This window comes from Salmo salar, chromosome 14, assembly GCF_965601325.2.
Source record: "Salmo salar chromosome 14, fSalSal1, whole genome shotgun sequence".
Lineage (NCBI taxonomy): Eukaryota > Metazoa > Chordata > Actinopteri > Salmoniformes > Salmonidae > Salmo > Salmo salar.
Window position 1 is genome coordinate 56,364,902 of NC_138304.1, and position 15,314 is coordinate 56,380,215.

The 15,314-nt window shown below is 46.1% G+C and overlaps 1 protein-coding gene across 2 annotated transcripts in view; it reads left to right on the forward strand.

The window, feature by feature from the left end:
• Positions 1 to 15,314, forward strand: part of LOC106569835 (MAP kinase-interacting serine/threonine-protein kinase 2) — a 55,363-nt gene that overhangs the window by 12,771 nt on the left and 27,278 nt on the right. For both annotated transcript variants that reach the window (XM_082961054.1, XM_082961053.1), the window contains exons 6-9: positions 10,074 to 10,153; positions 10,270 to 10,343; positions 11,098 to 11,258; positions 12,273 to 12,368. In XM_082961054.1, coding sequence (XP_082817180.1) covers positions 10,074 to 10,153; positions 10,270 to 10,343; positions 11,098 to 11,258; positions 12,273 to 12,368 — 411 coding nt within the window. The remainder of the gene's footprint in view (positions 1 to 10,073; positions 10,154 to 10,269; positions 10,344 to 11,097; positions 11,259 to 12,272; positions 12,369 to 15,314) is intronic.

The following is a 15,314-nucleotide window of genomic DNA, read 5'->3' on the forward strand; positions in this document are numbered from 1 at the left end:
CCTGTCAATCTCGAGTAAGGACACGCACCTGATTACGCTTAGAACTATGCCTAGGCTACCTGGCCTGTGAATGTGTCCATATGGGGATCTGATACGGCTTCTGATTGTCTTAACTCATCATCACTGTGGAGCTTCTCAGTCATTTCTTCACCTCCAAAAAGCTAGTAAATTAACATCTGTTTTTATATCCATTGAGAATGACAACAGTTCCTCAATGTAGCTTATTTAAAAAGTATTTCCAGCTCTCTCTCTCTTTCCGTAACCACTCAGCATGAAAAGGGGAAAAAAGGTCATGCTCTGATCCGGTGGGACTGTCGTAAAATAGACCTTCCTGATTTACTAATTATCCCTTGCTCAAATAGCCTATAGCTGTGTCTTTGTCCTGGGAATGCTGAGGGCCCAGAATATTTTATGCCAGTTTGCTAGCAAGCTTCAGGCCAGACCAAAGTGTTTCAAGTTCCTTACAGACAGGCCAAGCATAGCCAATGTGATATTTATTTTTATCCGGGTATTTTCTACCTGCGGGCTGCGATTTTTATTTTATTTTAATTTTGTTAAATTTTTTTAGTATTTTTTTTTTTTGTATATGTATTTTTATAATTTGTTTTATTTTACCCCCTTTTTCCCCAATTTCGATCTTGTCTCATTGCTGCAACTCCTCAACGTGCTTGGGAGGCGAAGGTCGACTCATGCGTCCTCTGAAACATGAGCCCACTAAACCCGCAACTAACGTTGTCAGAGGAAACACAGTTCAACTGGCGACCGGGGTCAGCGTGCAGGAACTCGACTCGCCACAAGGAGTCACTAGAGTAAAGCCACCCCTCGGCCAAACCGTCCCCAAACCCGGACGACGCTGAGCCAATTGTGCGCCGCCCTATGGGGCTTCCGATCACGACCAGTTGTGCTACAGCCAGGGATCGAACCCGGGTCTGTAGTGACGCCTCTTCCACTGCGATGCAGTACCTTAGACCGCTGCACCACTCGGGAGGCCCTTATTTGTTGGGTTTATGTCGGCTATTTTTACATATTGCCAATAGAAGTTACTTTTTGATTTGTATTGTTATTTAGATAGAATTTTGATTAACCACATGATGTTGATTTTGACATATGAAAACCTTTATTATAAATGAAACTAACACAAATATGCATATGAAAATCATAACTGGCATGCAGATCAGTAGAAATGGTAGGATGACTTGGCACTCCAAATGGAGACGGTTGTAGACTGCTGGTGTAGCCTGTTACTGGCAACTTCAGGAACATAATGGCAGAATCTGCCAAGGCCAGCAACAGCAGCTATATCGATCTCTTGCTCCCTCTTTAGTAATTTGTCTTGATTTTTAATTAAAGCATCAGACAAAGAAGCCTAATTATAGTTGATTTTATTCAGACATAGGTTGTGTCTATATATGTGAAAATACAGTTAATATTGACCAATTGATTGGTCGAAAGAACAGACTACGCTTGGTTGACCCAGATTGTTTTAGTCGGGGACAGCCTTACTATTTGGTTTTGTACATAAGGGAGATAACTAGTCAGTTGTACAACTGAATATGTATTCTGCATTTAACCCAACCACTCTGAATCAGAGGTGCTGGAGCAACCTTTCGGTTACTGGCCCAATCCTCCTACCTGCCAGGCTACCTGCCGCCCCATCTGTGACGTACTTCTCTGTACAAAGACTTGTGTTATTGTTTTTGAAAAAGTCATTTCAGCTATTGTTAACTCCCGCTGTCATTCTAAGTCTGTTTCCTCAGGCAGATGGCTGGTAGTCTGAAGAAAGGAAATGCTCCATGGTAACCCTTCTCTTCCAGTCACAGTCAGGCCCTAGAGACATCAGCTGACTGCATCTGTTTGCCTAAGTGTTGACCTGACTAGTAACTCGGTGTTACTGTTATTTGTTGATTCAATTGGAAATGGGTTAGAAGCAGGAGCCATATGGAGTGCATGGTTAGGCAACAAATGAGTTTCAGCTCGCTGCTGACTCAGGCCCCTGTTTTGCGGACGCTGTGTGCTTGTGTGAGCGAGTAGTGGCCTAGAGTCTGTTCTACTTCCTGACGCCCTTTCAGCCCACAATAGAAAGCTCCCCCCCCCCCCCCCCCCCAAACTGGCAGCAGGCAGGTCACTCACGCCGTTAATAAGCGACACGAGGAGTCTGCAACCTTTCTCATGTGGAATGACAATTCGTCTCTGCATTTCTACCCATCTGCGTGCCAGGTATGGTTTTTCATACCCACACTTTCTTCTAGCATTTCATTTACATTACACCACAGCATTGGAGAATTCAACAATTGGAGAATTCAACAATCTAAAACCAGATAACGGTACAGTTGGAAAAGATACCGGGACACCTTGGAATCATGATGCAATAAGCATTACAGCCTGCAGGGGAAAGATTATCTTGATTTTAAAAATAAATGTCCTATAAATCACATTCGCTACGCGTGGCCTGTCTGCAACGAACTAGAAACATTTGTATTAACTTGGCTCAGGCCTGAAGCCCAGAGAACTTGCAATATTGTTAAAAAACATTCTGGGCCCTCAGTTTTTCACACCAGTGAGCTCGGGACAGACCCGGCTGTAGACTATTTGAAGGGGTAAGAGGTCATCAGGAAGGCAGTGAGCTCGGGACAGACCTGGCTGCAGACTATTTGCTAAAGGGATAAGAGGTCATCAGGAAGGCAGTGAGCTCGGGACAGACCCAGCTGAAGGGATAAGAGGTCATCAGGAAGGCCTGGATCAGAGCATGGTGTTTTTCCCTTTCTCACTGACTGGTTATCAAAACAGAGTGAGCCTGGGAAGATGTTTTCAATACATTGAGGAACTGTTTTCTTGCTGTTTGAGGTGAGGAAGACTTTACTTTGAGAAGTTCCACAGCTCATTAGTGGTGGTGCTTTAAGCCAATCAGAAATACAATCAGATTCCCAATTGGGCACATTTTAGGCTATATGCACACAGGCCAGGTAGCCCATTGGCCTAGTTCTATGCGTAATCAGGTGTGCTGTCTTAACGTTGACAGGACTGCTCCAAATAAAAGACAATGATTCAATTGACAAAACTTGTAATTGGAATCAAATCAAATTCTATTGGTCACATACATGTGGTTAGCAGATGTTATTGGTCACATACACGTGGTTAGCAGATGTTATTGGTCACATACACGTGGTTAGCAGATGTTATTGCGAGTGTAATGAAATGCTTGTGCTTCTACTTCCGACAGTGCAGCGCTCGGCTCCTAAGTGGCGCAGTGCTCTGAGGCACTGCATCTCAGTGTAAGGTGGCGTCACTACAGTCCCTGGTTCGAATCCAGGCTCTATCACATCTGTCTGTGATTGGGAGTCCCATAGGACGGCGCGCAATTGGTCCAGCGTCGTCCAGGTTTGGCCAGTGAAAGGCCAGCATTGTAAATAAGAATTTGTTCTTAACTAACTTGCCTCGTTAAATATATTTTTTTATAAAAAAGTAAAATCTCACAATTTCAAAAATACCTAATACACAAATCTAAAGGAATGAAATTAACTCCAACTTGTTTCTCACAAGCATGGGTTATGTGCTCTGCAAACATCGTGTCCACTCAGACAATGAGAACGGTAAAAGACTGGAATAATGTATTGAGTTCATTAATAGAAATGACCGTAACCAAACAAACATTGTAGATTAGAAATTATAGGAATTAATGATAAATGTACTGTTGGTCATATGCACTGCATTCGGAAAGTATTTAGACCCCTTGACTTTTTCAAAATGTTACGTTACAGCCTTATTCTAAAATTGATTTTTTTTAAATCCTCATCAATCTACACACTATACCCTATAATGACAAAGTGAAAACAGGTTTTTAGAAGTTTGCAAATGTATTAAAAATAAACAACCTTTTTTAAAATAAGTATTCAGACCTTTGCTATGAGACTAGAAATTGAGCTCAGGTGCATCCTGTTTCCATTGATCATCCTTGAGATGTTTCTATAACTTGATTGGAGTCCTTCTGTGGTAAATTCAATTGATCGGACATGATTTGGAAAGGCACACACCTGTCTAAATACGGTCCCACAGTTGACAGTGCATGTCAGAGCAAAAACCAAGCCATGAAGTTGGAAGGAATTGTTCGTAGAGCTCAGATACAGGATTGTGTCGAGGCACAGATCTGGGGAAGGGTACCAAAAATGTCTGCATTATTGAAGGTACCCAAGAACACAGTGGCCTCATCATTCATAAATAGAAGTTTGGAACAACCAAGACTCTAGGAAGAGCTGGCACCCCGGCCAAACTGAGCAGGGCCTTGGTCAGGGAGGTGACCAAGAACCCGATGGTCACTCTGACAGACCTCCGGAGTTCCTCTGGAAAAAGATTCCTTGGTCTGATGAAACCACGATTGAAGACTTTGGCCTGAAAGCCAAGCGTCACGTCTGGAGGAAACCTGGCACCATCCCTACGGTGAAGAATGGGGGTGGCGGCATCATGCTGTGGGGGTGTTTTTCAGCGGCAGGGACTGGGAGAGTAGTCAGGGTCGAGGGAAAGATGAACAGTACAGCTGTCATCAAGGCAAAGGGTGAAGAATCTTTTTGAAGAATCTCAAATATACAATATATTTTGATTTAACACTTTTGGGGGTTTCTACATGATTCCACATTATATAAACTGGTCATCTCTGTACACCAGATGCAAGACCCACTGGTTGATGCTTATTTATAAAACCCTCTTAGGCCTCACTACCCCCTTATCTGAGATATCTACTGCAGCCCTCATCCTCCACATACAACACCCATTCTGCCTGTCACATTCTGTTAAAGGTCCCCAAGTCACACATCCCTGGGTCGCTCCTCTTTTCAGTTCGCTGCAGCTGGCGACTGGAACGAGCTGCAACAAACACTCAAACTGGACAGTTTTATCTCCATCTCTTCATTCAAAGACTCAATCATGGACACTCTTACTGACAGTTGTGGCTGCTTTGTGTGATGTATTGTCTCTACCTTCTTGCCCTTTGTACTGTTGTCTGTGCCCAATAATGTTTGTACCATGTTTTGTGTTGATGCCATGCTGTGTTGTCTTAGGTCTTTATATGTAGTGTTGTCTCTCTTGTCGTGGTCTGTATGTGTGTTGTCCTATATTTGGATTTAATTTTTTATCCCAGGCCCCTGTCCCCGCAGGAAGCCTTTCGCCTTCTGCTAGGCCGTCATTGTAACTAAAGAATTTGTTCTTAACTGGCATTTCTAGTTAAATAAAACATTCTAAAATGTTATTTCATAGTTTTGATGTCTTCACTAGTATTCTACAATGTAGAACATAGTAAAAATAAAGAAAAACCCTTGAATGAGAAGGTGTCTGAACTTCTGTGTGTATATGTATGTATGTGTATGTCAATACGCTGCATTTCAAATCGTCAATAATCGAATGTATTCTGGGCTTGTATTATTAGACCTAGGCTAAATCTAAGCTTTCCACAACCATAAGACCCACTCATTTAATTATTTTGTCAAAATAGTTTAACTTGCATTTTTTTTGTTGCAATAATCATTGATCTGGCTTTTTTTGTTACACTTTTTTTTGTTTCAAATGGAAGTAGAAGCCATCAGAGTAAAGCATATCCTCTACTGACCAACCTCTGGTAGCAGGCAGTATAGAACATTAACACAGGTCCCAATCACCAGCCCACCTTCTAGTGAGTAGCCGGCTAATATTGATATCAAGTCTAGACGTTTTGGATCTATTTGCTTTGCTAAACAAGGTAGAACAGTACAGGAGGAGGGGCTTGGTGTCTGTGGAGGGGGAAGGTGGACAGTACAGGAGGGGCTTGGTGTCTGTGGAGGGGGAAGGTGGACAGTACAGGAGGAGGGGCTTGCTGTCTGTGGAGGGGGAAGGTGGACAGTACAGGAGGAGGGGCTTGGTGTCTCTGGAGGGGGAAGGTGGACAGTACAGGAGGAGGGACTTGGTGTCTCTGGAGGGGGAAGGTGGACAGTACAGGAGGAGGGGCTTGGTGTCTGTGGAGGGGGAAGGTGGACAGTACAGGAGGGGCTTGCTGTCTGTGGAGGGGGAAGTTGGACAGTACAGAAGGAGGGGCTTGGTGTCTGTGGAGTGGGAAGGTGGACAGTACAGGAGGAGGAACTTGCTGTCTGTGGAGGGGGAAGGTGGACAGTACAGAAGGAGGGGCTTGGTGTCTGTGGAGGGGGAAGGTGGACAGTACAGGAGGGGATTGGTGTCTGTGGAGGGGGAAGGTGGACAGTACAGAAGGAGGGGCTTGGTGTCTGTGGCGGGGGAAGGTGGACAGTAGGGGAGGGGCTTGGTGTCTGTGGAGGGGGAAGGTGGACAGTACAGAAGGAGGGGTTTAGTGTCTGTGGAGGGGGAAGGTGGACAGTACAGAAGGAGGGGCTTGGTGTCTGTGGAGGGGGAAGGAGGACAGTACAGAAGGAGGGGCTTGGTGTCTGTGGAGTGGGAAGGTGGACAGTACAGGAGGAGGAACTTGCTGTCTGTGGAGGGGGAAGGTGGACAGTACAGAAGGAGGGGCTTGGTGTCTGTGGAGGGGGAAGGTGGACAGTACAGGAGGGGCTTGGTGTCTGTGGAGGGGGAAGGTGGACAGTACAGGAGGAGGGGCTTGCTGTCTGTGGAGGGGGAAGGTGGACAGTACAGGAGGAGGGGCTTGGTGTCTCTGGAGGGGGAAGGTGGACAGTACAGGAGGAGGGACTTGGTGTCTCTGGAGGGGGAAGGTGGACAGTACAGGAGGAGGGGCTTGGTGTCTGTGGAGGGGGAAGGTGGACAGTACAGGAGGGGCTTGCTGTCTGTGGAGGGGGAAGTTGGACAGTACAGAAGGAGGGGCTTGGTGTCTGTGGAGTGGGAAGGTGGACAGTACAGGAGGAGGAACTTGCTGTCTGTGGAGGGGGAAGGTGGACAGTACAGAAGGAGGGGCTTGGTGTCTGTGGAGGGGGAAGGTGGACAGTACAGGAGGGGATTGGTGTCTGTGGAGGGGGAAGGTGGACAGTACAGAAGGAGGGGCTTGGTGTCTGTGGCGGGGGAAGGTGGACAGTAGGGGAGGGGCTTGGTGTCTGTGGAGGGGGAAGGTGGACAGTACAGAAGGAGGGGTTTAGTGTCTGTGGAGGGGGAAGGTGGACAGTACAGAAGGAGGGGCTTGGTGTCTGTGGAGGGGGAAGGAGGACAGTACAGAATGAGGGGCTTGGTGTCTGTGGAGGGGGAAGGTGGACAGTACAGGAGAGACTTGGTGTCTGTGGAGGGGGAAGGTAGACAGTACAAGAGGGGCTTGGTGTCTGTGGAGGGGGAAGGTGGACAGTACAGGAGGGTCTTGGTGTCTGTGGAAGGGGAAGGTGGACAGTACAGGAGGAAGGTGGACAGTAGAGGAGGGGCTTGGTGTCTGTGGAGGGGGAAGGTGGACAGTACAGAAGGAAGGGTTTAGTGTCTGTGGAGGGGGAAGGTGGACAGTAGAGGAGGGGCTTGGTGTCTGTGGAGGGGGAAGGTGGACAGTACAGGAGGGGCTTGCTGTCTGTGGAGGGGGAAGGTGGACAGTACAGAAGGAGGGGCTTGGTGTCTGTGGAGTGGGAAGGTGGACAGTACAGGAGGAGGAGGGGCTTGCTGTCTGTGGAGGGGGAAGGTGGACAGTACAGAAGGAGGGGCTTGGTGTCTGTGGAGGGGGAAGGTGGACAGTACAGGAGGGGCTTGGTGTCTGTGGAGGGGGAAGGTGGACAGTACAGAAGGAGGTTCTTGGTGTCTGTGGCGGGGGAAGGTGGACAGTAGGGGAGGGGCTTGGTGTCTGTGGAGGGGGAAGGTGGACAGTACAGAAGGAGGGGTTTAGTGTCTGTGGAGGGGGAAGGTGGACAGTACAGAAGGAGGGGCTTGGTGTCTGTGGAGGGGGAAGGAGGACAGTACAGAATGAGGGGCTTGGTGTCTGTGGAGGGGGAAGGTGGACAGTACAGGAGAGGCTTGGTGTCTGTGGAGGGGGAAGGTAGACAGTACAAGAGGGGCTTGGTGTCTGTGGAGGGGGAAGGTGGACAGTACAGGAGGGTCTTGGTGTCTGTGGAAGGGGAAGGTGGACAGTACAGGAGGAAGGTGCACAGTAGAGGAGGGGCTTGGTGTCTGTGGAGGGGGAAGGTGGACAGTACAGAAGGAAGGGTTTAGTGTCTGTGGAGGGGGAAGGTGGACAGTAGAGGAGGGGCTTGGTGTCTGTGGAGGGGGAAGGTGGACAGTACAGAAGGAGGGGCTTGGTGTCTGTGGAGGGGGAAGGGGGACAGTACAGAAGGAGGGGTTTAGTGTCTGTGGAGGGGGAAGGTGGACAGTACAGAAGGAGGGGTTTAGTGTCTGTGGAGGGGGAAGGTGGACAGTACAGAAGGAGGAGCTTGGTGTCTGTGGAGGGGGAAGGTGGACAGTACAGAAGGAGGGGCTTGGTGTCTGTGGAGGGGGAAGGTGGACAGTACAGAATAAGGGGCTTGGTGTCTGGAGGGGGAAGGTGGACAGTACAGGAGAGGCTTGGTGTCTGTGGAGGGGGAAGGTGGACAGTAGAGGAGGGGCTTGGTGTCTGTGGAGGGGGACAGTAGAGGAGGGGCTTGGTGTCTGTGGAGGGGGAAGGTGGACAGTAGAGGAGGGGCTTGGTGTCTGTGGAGGGGGAAGGTGGACAGTAGAGGAGGGGCTTGGTGTCTGTGGAGGGGGAAGGTGGACAGTACAGGAGGGGCTTGGTGTCTGTGGAGGGGAAAGTGGACAGTACAGAAGGAGGGGCTTGGTGTCTGTGGAGGGGGAAGGTCGACAGTACAGGAGGAAGAAGGAGACGAGACTAAGAAGACAGAACGCTAATTTCTTTAACAATGTTTTACACACTTGAGATACAGGCATTCAAATGAATTCAATGTATCGGCCGGCCCAAGTTCTGCTGTCAGGTCAAACACACACTTCCTGGCTTTGTTAGAGATCCACCTGCATAAAGGAAGTGTGGTGACCTTGAACATTAAGTCCAGTTTCCTTCTAATGCAACGTTTTATTTTTATACCTTTATTTTAACTAGGCAAGTCAGTTAAGAACAAATTCTTATTTACAATGACGGCCTACTGGGGAACAGTGGGTTAACTGCCTTGTTCAGGGGCAGAACGACAGATTTTTACCTTGTCAGCTCGGGAATTTGATCTAGCAACCTTTCGGTTACTAGTCCAACGCTCTAACCACTAGGCTACCTGCTGGTTACTAGTCCAACGCTCTAACCACTAGGCTACCTGCTGGTTACTAGTCCAACGCTCTAACCACTAGGTTACCTGCTGGTTACTAGTCCAACGCTCTAACCACTAGGCTACCTGCTGGTTACTGGCCCAATGCTCTAACCACTAGGCTACCTGCTGGTTACTAGTCCAACGCTCTAACCACTAGGCTACCTGCTGGTTACTAGTCCAACGCTCTAACCACTAGGCTACCTGCTGGTTACTAGTCCACCGCTCTAACCACTAGGCTACCTGCTGGTTACTAGTCCACCGCTCTAACCACTAGGCTACCTGTAGCTGCTGAAGTCCAGTTTCCTTATAACGCTAAATGCAGCTGGTCAGGGAAGGCCCAGCATGTCTTCCACTGATAGATGTGTGGAGTCAGAACCCTCTAGGACTGATGGCATTTTCCCAATTCATTGTGAACATGGTGTGGTGCTTATGAGTCGGTCAAGGGTAGGCTCGGAGGACTGAGAATAGTTCAACGTCTGTAACCAGTGGAACTGGCATTTTTCTGCCTGAGCCTTAAGTGATCAATAAAGTAGCAAACACAGTGATTTAAATGGATTATTTAATTAATATTGTCATATTTTAGTTTTTTTCTGTAATTCTCCTAGTATTTCATTTTTCTATGGTCAATAGAACAGGGACCGTAGGTATGAGGGCCAGGCAAGAGCATTTCAAGAAAGTCTGTGTGTGTGTGAAACATTTTATATACATTTGAAGCTGGCATTTCTTTGGGGAGAACCCTGCACTTATGATAAGACTTACTAGACACAGTAGAATGGCTCTGATTGGCTGAAATCATTCCTTCAATAAGAGCAAATTATTCTCTAATATAAAAATGACTAATGAATAACACATCGTTAAATCTTGTTGATTGTCCAGATCGTCGAGAAGCGTGCGGGTCTCAGTCGGAGCCGAGTCTTCAGGGAAGTGGAGATGCTTTATCAGTGCCAGGGACACAGGTACAGCAGCCCCACTGGGACACACAGAGCAGGAGCATGGACCGCTGAGATTCACTACTGTATAGGAATAGGCATTACCTTAACACTGTTTCTAACCGGTCCTCTCCTGTCCGCAGAAACATTCTGGAGCTGGTCGAGTTCTTTGAGGAAGAAGACAAATTCTACTTGGTTTTTGAGAAACTAAGAGGAGGTTAGTGGATATAAATCTTCATTGCAAACTCTCCCATCCATAGAAAATGATGGTCCAAACTCTCCCATCCATAGAAAATGATGGTGCAAACTCTCCCATCCATAGAAAATGATGGTGCAAACTCTCCCATCCATAGAAAATGATGGTCCAAACTCTCCCATCCACAGAAAATGATGGACCAAACTCTCCCATCCACAGAAAATGATGGTCCAAACTCTCCCATCCACAGAAAAGGATGGACCAAACTCTCCCATCCATAGAAAAGGATGGACCAAACTCTCCCATCCATAGAAAATGATGGACCAAACTCTCCCATCCATAGAAAAGGATGGACCAAACTCTCCCATCCATAGAAAAGGATGGACCAAACTCTCCCATCCATAGAAAAGGATGGACCAAACTCTCCCATCCATAGAAAATGATGGTCCAAATTCTCCCATCCATAGAAAAGGATGGACCAAACTCTCCCATCCATAGAAAATGATGGACCAAACTCTCCCATCCATAGAAAATGATGGTCCAAACTCTCCCATCCATAGAAAACGATGGATCAAACTCTCCCAGTTTTGGACTTACGGTCAGTCAGTATTATATCAGAAGATGCGACCGCTTGAGGCAGTGTCTTCAGTGCATAGAGCAAGTTCAATAGTTGCCTCGCATCCTCTCCCCCCCTGGAGGCAGTGTCTTCATTAGGACTTGACTTTTTGTTTTGCTCCGTATCAACCTCTCCATCCCTTCCTCTCTCCTCCTGCAGGGTCAGTGTTGACCCACATCCACCGTAGACAACATTTTAGTGAGCAGGAGGCCAGTTATGTGGTGCAGGACATCGCCAGTGCTCTGAACTACCTCCACAACAAGGGAATGGCGCACAGGGACCTGAAGCCTGAAAACATCCTGTGTGAGCACGGAGACCGGGTGAGTCTGAGTGCACGTGAACGCTCCTCCCACCGTCAGTCACAGGCTCCTGATGGGGACGAAGGAGAGCCAGAGTTGAGCCCAGTCTAGAACACTAGTGGTAGAACTTTAAATCCCATCATTCAGGCCCTGAAAACAGTGTGTGAGAGCATGGTGATTGGGTGAGTCAGTCATTCAGGCCCTGAAAACACTGTGGGAGCATGGTGATTGGGTGAGTCAGTCATTCAGGCCCTGAAAACACTGTGAGAGCATGGTGATTGGGTGAGTCAGTCATTCAGGCCCTGAAAACACTGTGGGAGCATGGTGATTGGGTGAGTCAGTCATTCAGGCCCTGAAAACACTGTGAGAGCATGGTGATTGGGTGAGTCAGTCATTCAGGCCCTGAAAACACTGTGAGAGCATGGTGATTGGGCGAGTCAGGGTGCACGTAACATGCACACCACACCGCCACAAGCGCTCCATAAACAGGTATAGATAATAAAGGAGAGACAGAGTTCAATGAAAATTCCACTAAATGTTGATCTTTTTGCTGTTTGTTTCATTAGTCCGCTGCTGATACAGTTTCTAAATGTTTTGCATGTCAGCAATCAAGTTTTCCAGATGTAAAACGTTCAAAATACAAAAACACTGCCAGTGTTATGCGTTTTTACACGACCAGCGAGACTTTAAATCTGTTCACTCAGGCCCTTACCTTGATAGATACAGTTATGGTAAATAGAATAATGGTTAGTTACATCCTAATGCAGTTAATATGCCATGATAAATATAATAATGGTTTAGTTACATCCTAATGCAGTTAATATGCCATGATAAATAGAATAATGGTTAGTTACATCCTAATGCAGTTAATATGCCATGATAAGGATAACTTAATAACGATGTAGAAAAGCTTTGCTTGGCTGTAGTTTTAGTGATTGTGTTATCTGGGTACCTGACTGGCCTAATTTAGTTGATTGATGTGGATAAATAAGAAGGTCAGTGGTCTAAATGACTAAGCTGTGTGTTTACCTGTAGATGTCACCAGTGAAGATCTGTGATTTTGACCTGGGCAGTGGCATCAGACTGAACAGTGACAGCTCTCCTATCTCTACACCTGAACTCATCACTCCGGTGAGTCCTAGTAATGTTCAGACCTCTCTGTCTCTTTGTTGATCCACTCCTCCCATCTCTCTCTGCGTCTGTCAAATACATATTTTTATTCATCACATGCTTGTTAACTTTTTGGTGACGGGGCAGTATTCGGAAATTCAGATGAATAACGTGCCCAAATTAAATTGCCTGCTACTCTGGCCCAGAAGGTAGAATATGCATATTAATAGATTTTGATAGAAAACACTCTGAAGTTTCTAAAACTGTTTGAATGATATCTGTGAGTATAACAGAACTCATATGGCAGGCAAAAACCTGAGAAAAATCCAACCAGGAAGTGTGGAAATCAGAGGTTTGTAGTTTTTCAAGTGATTCCCTGTCCAGTATACAGTGTCTGTGGGGTCATGTTGCACTTCCTAAGGCTTCCACTAGATGTCAACAGTCTTTAGAACGTTGTTTCATGCTTCTACTGTGACTGGGGAGAGAATAAGAGGTCCTGGAGTCAGATGACTGAGAGAATGACATGAGTTCAGTGGCGCACACTCACGTGAGAGTTAGCTGTGTTCCTTTTCTTTTCTGAAGACATTGGAATTGTCCGGTTGGAATATTACTGAAGACTCATGATAAAAACATCCTGAAGATTGATGCTATACATAGTTTGACATTTTTCTACGAACGTAAATATAACTTTTTTGGACTTTCGTCGTGACATTTTGCGCGCCCTTCCTGCATTTGGAGTAGTGGACTAAACGTGCGAACAAACAGGAGGTATTTGGAAATAAAGGATGGACTTTATCGAACAAAACAAACATTTATTGTGGAACTGGGATTCCTGGGAGTGCATTCTGATGAAGATCATCAAAGGTAAGTGAATATTTATAATGCTATTTCTGATTTTAGTTGACTCCAAAATGGCAGGTATCTGTATTGCTTGTTGTTGTTGTCTGAGCGCTGTACTCAGATTATTGCAAAGTGTGCCCTTCGCTGTAAAGTTTTTTTGAAATCTGACACGGCGGTTGCATTAAGGAGAAGTGTATCTATAATTCTTTGAATAACAGTTTAATATTTTATCAACGTTTATGATGAGTATTTCTGTAAATTGATGTGCTCATTCACCGGAAGTTTTGGGAGGCAAAACATTTCTGAACATTACCCGCCAATGTAAAATGGGGTTTTTGGATATAAATATGAACTTTATCGAGCAAAACATACATGTATTGTGTAACATGAAGTCCTATGAGTGCCATCTGATGAAGATCATCAAAGGTTAGTGATTAATTTTAGCTGTACTTCTGGTTTTTGTGACGCCTCTCCTTGCTTGGAAAATGGCTGTTGTTTTTCTTGTCTCGGCGCTGTCCTAACATAATCTAATGTTATGATTTCGCAGTAAAGCCATTTTGAAATCGGACAATGTGGTTGGATTAACGAGAAGTGTATCTTTAAAATGGGATATAATAGTTGTATGTTTGAGAAATTTGAATTTAGATTTTTGTTGTTTTGAATTTGCCGCCCTGCTATTTCACTGGCTGTTGAATAGTGTGTCCCGTGGGTGTGACACTAGCGTCCCACATTTCCCAGAGAGGTTAAACAACAGGTGTGGACTAACAGTGAAATGCTTGGTAAACAACAGGTGTAGACTAACAGTGAAATGCTTGGTAAACAACAGGCGTGGACTAACAGTGAAATGCTTGGTAAACAACAGGTGTAGACTAACAGTGAAATGCTTGGTAAACAACAGGCGTGGACTAACAGTGAAATGCTTGGTAAACAACAGGTGTAGACTAACAGTGAAATGCTTGGTAAACAACAGGCGTGGACTAACAGTGAAATGCTTGGTAAACAACAGGTGTGGACTAACAGTGAAAGGCTTACTTACGTGTCCTTCTCAACAATACAGAGAGAAAGAAAATATAAATAAATAAATAAAACGCATAATAGATAGACGATGAGTAACGATGACTTGGCTATATACACAGGGTTCCAGTACCTGGTCACCAGGTAATTGGGGGTAGATATATACACAGGGTTCCAATACCAGGTCACCAGGTAATTGGCGTAGATATATACACAGGGTTCCAGTACCAGGTCACCAGGTAATTGGGGTAGATATATACACAGGGTTCCAGTACCAGGTCACCAGGTAATTGGGGGTAGATATATACACAGGGGTCCAGTACCAGGTCACCAGGTAATTGGGGTAGATATATACACAGGGTTCCGGTACCAGGTCACCAGGTAATTGGGGTAGATATATACACAGGGTTCCAGTACCAGGTCACCAGGTAATTGGGGGTAGATATATACACAGGGTTCCAGTACCAGATCACCAGGTAATTGGGGGTAGATATATACACAGGGTTCCAGTACCAGGTAATTGGGGGTAGATCTATACACAGGGTTCCAGTACCAGGTAATTGGGGGTAGATATATACACAGGGTTCCAGTACCAGGTCACCAGGTAATTGGGGGTAGATATATACACAGGGTTCCAGTACCAGGTCACCAGGTAATTGGGGTAGATGTATACACAGGGTTCCAGAACCAGGTCACCAGGTAATTGGGGTAGATATATACACAGGAACCCAGTACCAGGTCCATGTTACCAGGTAATTGGGGGTAGATATATACACATGGTTCCAGTACCAGGTCACCAGGTAATTGGTGTAGATATATACACAGGGTCCCAGCACCAGGTCACCAGGTAATTGGGGGTAGATATATACACAGGGTTCCAGTACCAGGTCACCAGGTAATTGGGGGTAGATATATACACAGGGTTCCAGTACCAGGTCACCAGGTAATTGGGGGTAGATATATACACAGGGTTCCAGTACCAGGTCACCAGGTAATTGGGGGTAGATATATACACAGGGTTCCAGTACCAGGTAATTGGGGGTAGATATATATACACAGGGTTCCAGTACCAGGTCACCAGGTAATTGGGGTAGATATATACACAGGGTTCCA